This window comes from Sinocyclocheilus grahami, unplaced genomic scaffold (genome assembly GCF_001515645.1).
Source record: "Sinocyclocheilus grahami isolate Dianchi unplaced genomic scaffold, SAMN03320097.WGS_v1.1 scaffold6.1, whole genome shotgun sequence".
NCBI classification, from domain to species: domain Eukaryota; kingdom Metazoa; phylum Chordata; class Actinopteri; order Cypriniformes; family Cyprinidae; genus Sinocyclocheilus; species Sinocyclocheilus grahami.
Genome location: NW_015505185.1, coordinates 729675 through 742316, shown reverse-complemented (window position 1 = coordinate 742316; position 12642 = coordinate 729675). Strand labels below are relative to the sequence as shown.

Sequence of the window (12642 nt, the reverse complement as noted above, 5' to 3'; positions counted from 1 at the left end):
CTTTGTAGAAACTCTTGTATCACCGATATAACTTGCATCCAAGAAGAAAATGATATGTAAACAATGTGAAATATTCTCTTGAAGTAAAATGAAATGCTTGCATTTCTTCAATAAACCACATCATCTGGTGAGAGAGAGGAAGTGGTTGATATAAGCATCACCTCAACTGTGACAAAACAGCACATGCGGAACAACTTACCAGATGTAAATGTCTCGATAGAGCATCCAATCTTTTGGCAGAACGTCTTGCCACCGTTGGTTGCTACTAGTATAATTTTGATTAAAGAAAAAATATTTGTTTTCAACTGATAGATTATTGAGAGATATTGTCGGAGTGCCTTTATGGGGGGATTGATGACTGATGGCTGTGTTGTTATATGGACTGTATTTCTGCTGTCCTCTGTCATGGGATACAAACCAGTGATTATTGTTCACGGGATATTAGATGGACCCAGACAGTTTGAGATTTTGGCTAAATTTATCAATCAGGTAAGATCATCTTATTTATTTATTTAACATAATTTTATTAGGCCTACATTTAATATAAGTAAAATAACTAATGCACTTCCATTTGTATTTTTACATTATATTTTAAATCTTACATTATATTGTGAATTTAAGAAGGTGCTTTTTCTGTATTTTTTTTGTTTTAACCTACATTTTTAAATAAGTACGTTTTGGGTCAAAAACTTTGTAAAATGCAGAAAAAGCTCATTAAAAATAAATAAATCACAGTCTAAGTTCTAAGCAACCAAATTTCGAATTGGAATAGCATACGATTTTTAAGTTGTTTCAGTTCCATCTTACAGTTCACTATATTTGGCACATAGTTCTCCTTTTTATCAAGGATGAAACTCACCAACTTCTGTTTTCCACTGTGTTTTAGTCTCATCCAGGTACCAATGTGACCACACTAGCCCTTTATGACTACACTGGCAGTATGAAGCCACTGTGGCAACAGGTAGATGGATTCAGAGAGGCCATCAGACCCATCATGGAGAGCACCGATGATGGTGTCCATCTCATCTGCTTCTCACAAGGTCATCTAAACTCATATCTAATAAGACATTTGTTACATATACACCATTCAAAAGTTTTAGTTTTTGACACAAGTCTCTTATTCTCACCGAAGCTGCATTTATTTGATCAAAATTACAGTGAAAAGAGTAATATTCAGAAATAATATTTCAATTTCAATTATCTATTTTAATATATTTTAAAGTGTAATTTATTCCTGTGATGGCAAAGCTGAATTTTTGATCTACTTAATGCATCCTTTCTAAATAAAAATATGAATTTCTTTTGGGGGAAAAAAAATCATACTGACTCCAGACTTTTGAACGGCACTGTTTTTTATATCATATTTTCAAAGGTGGATTGATATGTCGAGGAGTTCTTGCAACCCTGCCGACGCACAATGCTCACTCTCTGATATTACTGTCTTCACCACTAGCTGGCCAGTATGGAGGTCAGTCAGTCCTGTCCTCCCTACATTACACACACCACAACATCTCTTTTCTTTAAAGGAGTGCTTGTAAGTGTTTTGTCCATGCTTTTACAGATTCGTCTTATTTGAAATATTTTTTCCCTACATTTATCAAGTCAAGACTGTACCATTTTTGTTACACTACATGTGGACAAAGGATATCTATCTGCAACTACTGGAATGGTAAGTGGATGTGTCACAAATCAATGTTCTGTATTTCATTTGATTCACAGCACATCCTTCTCTGTCTTTTTATTCCCTCTGTAGATCCACACCAAAGAGAGAGATACTTAAACAGCAGCATCTATCTCGCCCTACTGAATGGCGAGATAGAGCATGCCAATTCAACAGGTAATTTCAGACGACATGGCTTTTGCTAACCTGTGTTTATGTGCTGCTCAGATGCCTCAGCTTTTGCTTGGGTTGTTTGTGCACTTTCAATTCCGTGGCCTTGAGTTGTGTTGTATGTTGCTGTTCCCTTGCAGCGTGGCGAGACAGCTTCCTGCGCATACAGACGCTGGTGCTGATCGGTGGACAAGATGACGGCGTTATTACACCATGGGAGTCAAGGTCTCTGCAAATATTTCATCACGTGATATTGAGCATCTAAAGTTTGTCAGAGTTAGAAATCATCAAAGTCTTACATGCTGGTAAAGGGTTAATGTGGTGTTTAGCAGACTGGAATGAATATGAGAAATATGTAGAGTGACATTTGAACTTCAAAAGGCCTTATAGGATTATGTGGCGGATTTTTAGAGCATGTTTGCAATCTCTAAAACTCAGGCCCTGAATAAAACATACTCAGTCATTTCATATCTTTTTTACAGTTTATCTCTTTTTTCCCCCACAGTATTTTTGGGTTTTATGACAGTAATGAAACTGTGGTTGAGATGGAAAAGCAGGATGTGAGTGGATACATTCATTCCTATAATCATTTTGTAAAACTACTTTTAATTTTATTATTATTTTGCTTAGCTCGTTAAAGGAATAGTTCAGGAAATGTACTCACTCTCAGGCAATCCATGGTGTAGATGAGTTTGTGTCTTTATTGAAACAGATTTGGAGAAATTTAGTATGATATCAATTGCTCACTAATGAATCCTGTGCAATGAATGGGTGCCGTCAGAACGAGAATCTACATGACTCCAGTCTATCAATTACTATCTTGTGAGAAAAAAATCCATCATTAAGATGTTTTTAACTTTAAATCATTGCATCTGGATAAAGACATCTATCTATAATAATCTATAACAGGAATGCCCAAACTCGGTCCTGGAGGGCCAGTGTCCTGCAGAGTTTAGCTCCAACCCTAATCAAACACGCCTGAACCAGCTAATCAAGCTCTTACTAGGCATGCTAGAAACTTCCCGGCAGGTGTGTTGAGGCAAGTTGGAGCTAAACTCTGCAGGACACCGGCCCTCCAGGACCGAGTTTGGGCACCCCTGATCTATAATATGCTTTCTCCAGTGAAAAAGTCGTCTTGTCTTAATCAGGAGAGAAATATGCACAGATCAAGCACCATTTCCCAGCGAAAAAGTCTTGAGGATTATAAGAGTCATGTAGATTATTGTGATGTTTTTATCAGCTGTTTGGACTCTCATTCTGACGGCACCCATTCACTGCAGAGGATCGGTTAGTGAGCAAGTGATGTAATAAATTTCTCCAAATCTGTTCTTATGAAGAAACAAACTCATCTACATCTTGGACGGCCTGAGGGTGGGTTTTCAGCAGATTTTCATTTTTGGGCGAACTATTCCTTTAATGCTTTAGTGGTGCAGTTTAGTTGTCCTAACCATTTTTCCACTTTCCCCAGTGGTATCTAAGAGATGCTTTTGGCTTGAAAACACTGAACTCAGAAGGAGCCGTGGTCAAGTGTGTCGTCCGTGGTGTACACCATACATCCTGGCATTCAAACCACACAGTCTACAAGAACTGCATAGACAAGTGGCTCACGTAATCTAAGGAGATGGAAAAAAGGAAACTGATCTTGTTACATGCATATGCACAATCCTCAATGTAATCATGTATCATGTAGATTATGATTGTACACTTATTCATTTTTTAATTTTTATTTTTTGCTAACATAATGTGATCAATTATTATGATTGGTTTTCTAATATATAGTTTTCTAGCCATTTTAATATGTCAAATCAGTTTGAATATTGTAAGAAAGTTATTCTGTCCTGCCACCACAGATAATGCAAGTCTAATGTTCAGTTTTAATAAATTAAATTCTAAAATAAATTATTAAATTGTTATAAAAAATGAAATGATCATTGCAAAAATGTGTTTGTCAAGGGCTAGGCTATTTCTCCAAGTTGGGCTATATACTGGATGATGATGAGATCAGATCTCTGTGGCCACTTTATGTACGTATGTATGTGTGTGTATATATATATATATATATACACACATACATACAGTGGCCACAGAGATCTGATCTGATCATCATCCAGTCTGTCTGGAATGAAATGAAGAAACAGAACAAACTGAGACATACTAAATCCAGAAGAACTGTGGCAACATCTCCAAGATGCTTCAAGAGACCTGCCTGCAAAGCTACAGTACTGTTAAAAGTTTTAGGCACTTGTGTAGAAATGCTGTAAAATGAGGATGCTGTAAAAAAAAAAAAAAAAAGTAATAAATAGATAAATGTCATAAAATTAAATCAACATTTGGTGTGACCATCCTTTGCATTTAAAGCAGCTTTTGCCCGAGGAGTACTTGCACAGTTTTCAGGTAGCTTTGCATGTAGGTCTCTTGAAGCATCTTGGAGACGTTGCCACAGTTCTTCTGGATTTAGTCTGTCTCAGTTTGTTCTGTTTCTTCATTTCATTCCAGACAGACTGGATGATGATCAGATCAGATCTCTGTGTGGAGCACTGGCTGTTGTGCAAACAAAAATCTTACTGAATTATTACTATTAATGGCAAAATCGAATGTTTGGACATGTAAACTGATATTTCCTGCTGACACACTACAGCAAAACATAGAAATAACGGACTTAAAGCCATTTTCTTAGCTGGTGGAAATACTAGTGTTTATAATCATTTATAACATATATTACCGCATGCGCATGACTGTGCGAACAGCAGGAGTGCGCCACGCAGCTGCGTGCTGAAACAGGTATTTATGATGACGTCAGCAAGGTAGAGTGGCGCGCGGCGGCTGCCACTCCGGTTTGGACGCGCGAGAGCTTCTGCTCGAGACCTGAAGACGCTTCCTGAGTTTCGGTAAGCGACTTTATCTGTCCGTTTGTGATTGTAATGGGATATTTTCGTTTCTCGTAACTTATCAGGTCAGTTGACGGCCGTGTTAAAGAGTTGTTTGGTCTATCGTATCGTGTTTTGTACTCTGCAGGGTCAATCTGACATTCCGGGAGTCAAAAGTCAGTTCCGCGTGGGTTTAATTATATCAGCGGCAGTTTATCGCGTTTTAAGCGCTGTGGTAGTGGTTTAAAATCATTTTTGAATGAGCACACGGAGAGCAAAACGGAGAGTTGCTGTGATTAGTCATAGTATGGAAAGTTTTTTGCCAAAGCGTCACTTATTTACATAATTTATTTTGAGTTTTTAAGCTGTGCGTTAAAATAAAAGAGCCCGTGCTAGTTTTTCATAGATCTGATTGAAAAGAATAGTCCACCAAAAAAAGAAAATTCTGTCACCATTTATTCACCTGATGTTGTTCCAGACTTGTATGGCTTGTAAGGAACAGAAGAGATGTTAGGCAGACTGACAGCTTCAGTCACCATTCACTTTTATTGTATTGAAAAAAATAGCAAAGAAAGTAAATGGTGACTGGCTGTCAGTCACTTACTTGACGTTGTTTGACATTTCCTTGTGTGTTCCAGGTAAAACAGCAAGTTATACAGGGTTAGAACAACATTAAACATTGTGAGTAAATAATTACATGAATTAGATTTTTGGCTGAACCAATTAAAGTCTTCAATAAACACATCAATTTTGTTTTATACATGTGTTTAGAGCTCAAGGCCGATGTGTCCATCCCGTGTAAACATTGAGACTGTCAGTAGGGGAGAGTGAGCTGTCGTTCACTGGATCCACCCCAGCCAAAGGACAACAGTGAACTACTGATAGATTTACACAGGTGTGTAAACTGTGTATATATTTGTGTGTGTGTGTGTATATATATATATATTAGTTCTAGAAGCTCCTCAGATGCCAGTATCATGCTATATAATTTTTTTTCAATGACAATTTTCGAAGAATATTTTGAGGTTTTTTTAGAGATTGTTTTTATTATTGTTATTGAATTATTTATACATATTGTACTATTGTTATTATAGGGCACCTGCTGCACCTGTTTATAATGACTACTCGAAGTAAAAGTGAAGGATGCCGGATCTGTGGGAATGACCTGCAAGGTAACCAGCGGCGATGGCTGTATGCAGGTCAGAACAGAAAAGGGACACAACCTCAGACGCCGACAGACTTTTCTAGCAAGGGAAGCTTGCCCAGATCGGCACAGAGCAGCCCATGGGGTATGACCTGCAGAGAACATGTCTAATTACATTATATTTGCTATTACTGTATACATTTAAAAAAAAGAAAAACGGAGATTAAAAAAATGCACATTTCTGCATAATTTTAATTACTGAAGCTATTAAAGTGCTGTGTATGTTTTAATATTGCATGTTCGATTATAATTATGTATATGATTGTTTTTCTTTTTTTTCTAGGCAGCACTTTATCACTCAGCTCTTCCCGTTCGCTCTCGAAGTCTCGTGGTCTGCTCACCCCCACAAAAGGAATCGACCTGCTCTGTGTGCTGACACATATATTAGAGCAGCCTGTACTACGTGGGAGCGGTCAGGGGGAGTTTGTATGCGGCAAGTGTGTGTCCGTTCTGGAACGAGTTTTCAAGTTTGACACCGTCATTACCCGAGTCCGAGTGCTGTCGAGCGAGAGACTCCAGAAACTCACTCAGGAACGGGACAAGATCAGGCAATGGATGCGAAGCATGTACGATCAGCGCCACCCATCTACCTCCAGGAGAAACGGACGTTCCAGTGAGGATGAAGGGGAGCGGAAGGATTCCGTAGGGGAAGGATACCGAGAAATGCTGAGGGACAACATGGCCCTCTCGGAGTATGAATGGTGGTCTGAGAAAGCTGAGTCGTGTCCGTATTATAGGAGAACAGGGAAACGGTGTCAGAAAGGCAAGATGTGTGAGTGTTGCGACTCCTTGAGGGTGTCCGACTCGGACTACGAGTCTGTTTGTGGGATTCCACGTCACTTACCCGATCAAGCCTTCACGTCATTGGGGCTCTCTCGAGAAAAATCCTCCAGCATGCCTCTCCATTGGTCGAAAGTGCCGTCTGTCAGATCCAGCCCCGCCTCGCTGTCTGGTTCCTGTCATTCTTTGCGATCTCGATCCCGCACTTCATCCGTTCAGTCGCTGGACTCTTTAGACGGCAACGATCCGTTTGATTGGCCAGAAGATCATTCGGCCATTATAGACACCGTTTTCAAAGAGTTAAGGAGAATTGAAGGAAAGCCAGTGAGGTCACCTGCTGGAAGTCGCATTCCTGTGTTGCACAGTGGGGACGTGCAGAATGGGAAGGATGAGGTGGGTCTGAAAGCGGGGTTAGTAAGGGTCCTGAATTTTGGAGAGGGTGACAACGGGACAGAGGATGAGTTTGAAGAAGAAAACGATGACATCCTGACCGAACTAAAAGATGACTTTATGCCATTGCAAAGAGAGGTGATGACTGTCAGTCTGTTTTAGATGTTTCACCCTGTTTTTCAAACGTTTTAGTTCATTTTTATCTCTCTTTTTAGGCATCCGCAGGTAGGGTGCATCATGCTGTGAAGCAGTTGCGTGAAAAACTTGTTCAAGCTCAGGCTCGCATCAGAAGTCTTGAGGCACAGCTAAGGGACGCCAACAAACCAACAACCGATGCTCCTGCCAAGCAGTTACAGTCTCCGCAAGTGGTTAGACGATGTGATGATTAAGTTAAATGGCATGGGTGTTTCAAACGATCATGTGCACTGTGCATTGTGTTTTAGAGGCTTAGCACAGCACATCTGAGGCACACCCTCTCCTAATCTTTTTGTTGACTTTTAGCAAATGATGCCTTATATAGGGTATATTACAGAAGGTGTGTGGATTTTTTTTTAAAGATTGTGTTTGGGTTTGCCTATGTAGAGAGGTGTATACACGCACACATACATGCACACACACACACACACACCTCCTCTAGGAATCTTCCCAGACCAGAGGAGTTTGCCCTAGGCTTTCTTTCATAACAGGCTTGTCAGCTACTGCATTTTGATGTAATTTTCTCTCTTTCAGTCTTCATTGTGTATTATTTTCAGCTAAATGCACAAATACATTAATGCTGTCAAACGATTTCGTTTTCATATTATATATGTGTGTGTGTATATATATGTATATATAAATACACACACATGCATGTATATATTTAAGAAAAATGTTGTTTATATAAAATATTTATGATATAAATTATATGAATATAAATACATACATGTAAATACATGTTCAAAATATATACTGTGTGTGTATTTATGTACATGATAAATATACACAGTACTCACACATATATTATGTAAACAAAAACTTTTATTTTGGATACGATTAATCGCGATGAATCGTTTGACAGCACTAAAATACATGAAGAATGAATTTATACAATGGCCTGATCATGTGTTTATAGACATTTAAGCCACAATTAATGTATGAATTCCATTGCATTAAATAGAAAAAAATCAGTTACATTTATTTAGAAAGACAACACAAACGCCTTTAAAAGAAATTTGTTAGGATTCAGATGACTGAACAGTAAAAAACTAAAATATTTTTTTGTTAATTAAAATAAAGGAGAAATAAATATAAATATTATAAAAACGTAAATTAAAAAAACAAAACAATTTTATTTTTCGCCAAGGCAGCATTTCTAATGTCTCTTTAAGTGGTATTATAAAAAAAAACTAGTAAAAAGGACAAAAGCACATTACTAAAAATCAAATAAAATTCAAATGTGAACTGAAAATATAAAAATAGAAGCTAATTTAAAATGTTAATAAATATTATAATAGTATATAAATAATACTGCATAGAAGTATTTGGACAACAAAATAAGATAACATCATTTAAAAAAACAACTAGGGAAGATGGAATAACAGACATATTATCAGTAATTTAGATAGTTAATGAATTTGATGTGTTGTTATATAATGCAATGTGCTGTACTGCTGTTACATAAAGTATGATTTAAGTGTCCAAATATTTTGTGGCCACTGTACATAACTACTCTTTTATGATCTACCTTATTTCGACATTTTACAGAGTGCTGTAATTTCATAGCGCTGGTGCATGCTAGGTAGGAGCTTTTGAATGGTTGCTCACTAGTGTGAGCTGATAAGTTATATAACACTAGTGGAATGCAGTCATAAGGAGTCACAATGCCATGAACTGTCCCTCAGGCATGACATGGAGTCATTTAGCTGGGAATGATGCCTGTTTGTGAGACTAATACCTATCTGATCTGTTTTGCCACACAGACGAGTCTGAAGAATAAAAATGACCTCATAGAGAGTCTCAGCCAATCGCTGCACAGCAGAGGGAATGTAATCCAGGTGAGTACTGAATTAATGAACTCATTACAGATTCAGGATAAATACAGATTGTGTGGAGGTCACGGATGTGTTGGTGAACTGTGTGCCCTTCTCTCTTCAGGAATGTGTGACTTTGATCCAGAAGCTGTGTGCTGAGCAGGGGCTGGAATCACAGGACACTGACAAACTCATCAAAAAACTGGCCAGCGCAGTGACAGAAACACGCAGTGAACGTGAGGTGAGGTCTGACTGAGAATGAGTTTTGAAGTGAAGACTGCTCAGACTTCTGTTGTTCCTAAATTAAGATCATTATAATTAATTAGTATAGACTAACCATCTGATAATATAATTAAAATTGTACCATTATTTAGTGAATGAAAGCATTATTTAGTCACTTTGTGACCTATGATTTTCCTCTTGACAGCAATCTTATAATAAATGGGAGAAAAAAAAGAAGAAAATATATATATAGAGAGAGAGAAAATAAAACATTTTTGAAAGAATTAAATACTGTTCTTTCAAACTTTCAAATAAATGCCGTTCTTTTGAGCTTACTATTTATCAAAAGAAAATGAAAAATGTATCATGGTTTCCACAAAAAATATTAAGCAGCACAACTATGTTGAATGTTTTCAACATTGATAGTAATAAGAAATGTTTCTTGAGCTCCAGTTAAGCATATTACAATAATTTCTGAAGGATCATGTGACACTGCTAAAGAGTCAGCTTTGCCATCAAATGAATAAATTACATTTTAAAATAGAAAGCTATTTAATTGTAATATTTTACAATATTACTATTTCTATATTTTTTATTTAAAAAAATTGAAGGTGAACATACTTCTTACAAAGACATTTTAGAAATGACCCCAAACGGTATTGTTTGTTTTATTCCAGTATCAACAATCTTCATTTTAAGCAGTTTTACCATGTTCTCTGGTGTTTTGACTCTTACAAGCATAGCACAAGTACATAGACAGCATACAATGAAGCTTTGGCTAACACACCCAGTCAATGTGAGTTTTGGCTGGGTCCCTGTGTTGGGTAATTAACTTGAGTACAAGAGCACTTCTGTGTTTGCTTGGTCCAGGTAACACTGGATGCACATTATTCCATAGTGCTTATAATTTTCTGTGTTAATGTTTTAATCAGGCAGTCCTGGAGGCCCAGCTGTCTGAAGCGAGCGAGAGAGAGAAAGCCCTGGAGAAACAGCTGCAGGCTATGAGAGACGCTGGCAGAGAGCGAGACAGAGATCTCATCACACTCAACACTGTGCTCCAGTGTAACCAGGATGTTATTAACGTGAGTCAAACAAATAGTGCACTTATTCAATGATACACACATACTGTTTATTTAATCACTTGGTTAGTAACTGCTGCCTGCTATTATCCATGAGTGCTATTCACTGGAGAGTAAATGAGGCATTGATGCCTCTTATGCAGAAAACAGGGTTCTCAAAGTGCAATGGGTTTTAGTCTCCGATTTATTTAGCCTGGAACGGCAAAAATCAATCAATGTTTTGTATCTTCAAATAGCACCTGCGTGTAGAGCTTGCGGAGCGGGATCGAGCCCAACAGGAGATGATGAAAGAATGGGAAGTGTGGAAAGAGAGAGATTCAGCTCTGACTGCACTGGTGAAGGAAAACAAAGACTATATTTCCCAGCTAAAGGAGGCGATGGAGAGTTCACGCCGAGATGTGCAGGTAGACATGCCGTTATCTTCCTCTCGCTGTCTGATTTGACTTCTCTTGCAAAGTGCTGTTGATTTAGTTAATGGATAATTTCCAGTAGTCAACTATTAACATTTTGGCCATAGGCACTCTCAGACTCACTGATTGGACGGGGATTGGAAGTGGGCGGGGCTGAGGCTGGATTAGTCAATCAGCTGCGAGAGAAAGAAGCTCTGCTGGCAGCGAGCTTCAGAGATCGAGAGGAGCTCAGTGCCACCATGCTGCAGGAGATCTCAAGACTCTCCTCGGCCTTAACCGACGCCGAAAGCATCATACTGGTAACGTCTGACTAAATCATAACTTTAATTTCCCATTGTGGCTTTTTCAAAAAGTTCAACTCATTGCCAATCATTTTTAGTGTGCTGAATATCTCAAAAACCTGAAAATCTGAATCTAATGAATGTACTCCATGATTTAGCCATTTCATGATGCAACAGAAAAGCAATTTGCGCCACCTGGTGGTGTGTACAGACATTGCTCTGGCCAATAACAGTAAAAAAATGTTTTACTGAAAGTAAAGAGCTTCAAAACCATATTTATTCTGTATGAATTTCATTATAAAATTAACAGAATTTGAAAGCTTAGACTAGGTTTCATATCAAAAAGCAAGAAAGCACAAACTTTTAATTTGTGGATGGTAGGTGTGCTACAAATTATGCTTAGTGAAGTTTTGTTCGCTCATCAACTGAAAACAGCATTTACTATATCTATGTTCAGACAGGCAGCAAAAAAAATGTGCATATCCAGGTTTTTGGAAGTCTGGACATCAAAACACATGAAATCTTTATCTTTTTTTTCAAAATCTGATTGAAATCACATTTTGGAGATGGTCTGATTTGCCTGCAGACTGAGCATAGCCTTAAAAAAAGAGTCTTTAAAAATGAGAAATCATTTTTGGGCCCTCCAAAACTGTTTAGGTTGAAACCTAAATTTGTTTCTGATTATTTTTGTTTGCTGAAATTTCGATGCATCACTACCAGTAAATATTTTATGAACATTATTTAAAAAAGCATGACTTAAGAGAGCAAAATGTCCAAACCAGTGAGCTGTCAAGATCTGGTTTGTAAGTTTTCATCAACATGCCTTCATGTTCTTTTAGGACCAAAGAGAAAATCACAAACAAGCCATCACTGCACTATCAGAGCAACTCAAGAATACACTCAAGGAGCTGAGAGAGAAAACCAAGGAGAAAAAGGAGGCTGAACTAGGGTGGAAGAAGGAAAATAAGGAGAGAGCTTTTGAGGAAGGAAAACTAAAAGACAATCTTCAGAAGAGGGATAAACTCATAGAGGTAAATAACCGGTTTCTAAACTTCTACCAATGTAACACATCCTCCATGATCACAAATTACTGACGTATTTTCTTGTTTGCCCTTCATAGCAAGTTCTTCTGGAGTTAGAGGAGCGGGACGGCGTGTTAACAGAGCTACAGCAAAACATCTCTAGCAGACTTGGACCCAGAACAGCCCTCAAACACACACTGTGAGTGTGTGATTAAACGCATACTGTGACTTTATTGATGTTGTGTATGTAACATGTTGAAACATATATACACTGAATTTCATAACTGCTCAATATATTGTTAATGGCACTACTTCCATTAAGTCTTTAAATCTCTTAATTTCTCAAAAATAGGAATCTAAAGCAATGGTTCATAAAGTTAATTCTGTTAAATTCTTATGGTAATTCTCTAGTTGTAAAACCGAAAGGAAATCAAGACAGGCCAATGTATTTAAGTTGTGAATGGTGCCATTTGCATGTTCTGCCAGATTGCTCAAAACTGAACTTTTGAGAAAGCTGAGTGTATATTATGAAATGTATTTTTTTTTT

General features: G+C 37.7%; 2 protein-coding genes across 4 annotated transcripts; both read left to right on the top strand.

The window, feature by feature from the left end:
- Positions 1-251: 251 nt before the first annotated feature.
- Positions 252-3763, top strand: LOC107586894 (lysosomal thioesterase PPT2-like). Of its 2 annotated transcripts, XM_016274452.1 has the most exons (8): positions 252-489; positions 887-1040; positions 1373-1468; positions 1562-1669; positions 1754-1837; positions 1972-2056; positions 2337-2391; positions 3300-3763. In XM_016274452.1, exons 1-8 carry the CDS (start codon positions 343-345, stop codon positions 3441-3443), a joined length of 873 nt encoding a protein of 290 aa, XP_016129938.1. In that variant the 5' UTR covers positions 252-342; the 3' UTR covers positions 3444-3763. The 2 variants fall into 2 exon arrangements, with proteins under 2 accessions (XP_016129938.1, XP_016129932.1); XM_016274446.1 differs by having other exon boundaries at positions 1562-1837.
- Positions 3764-4624: 861 nt separating this feature from the next.
- On the top strand, positions 4625-12629 carry LOC107586854 (uncharacterized protein PFB0145c-like). Of its 2 annotated transcripts, XM_016274407.1 has the most exons (13): positions 4626-4719; positions 5337-5379; positions 5470-5593; positions 5793-5987; positions 6186-7210; positions 7288-7440; positions 9031-9105; positions 9206-9322; positions 10236-10385; positions 10619-10786; positions 10900-11091; positions 11913-12104; positions 12194-12629. In XM_016274407.1, exons 4-13 carry the CDS (start codon positions 5816-5818, stop codon positions 12296-12298), a joined length of 2349 nt encoding a protein of 782 aa, XP_016129893.1. In that variant the 5' UTR covers positions 4626-4719; positions 5337-5379; positions 5470-5593; positions 5793-5815; the 3' UTR covers positions 12299-12629. The 2 variants fall into 2 exon arrangements, with proteins under 2 accessions (XP_016129900.1, XP_016129893.1); XM_016274414.1 differs by lacking the exon at positions 5337-5379 and having other exon boundaries at positions 4625-4719.
- The last annotated feature ends 13 nt before the right edge of the window (positions 12630-12642 follow it).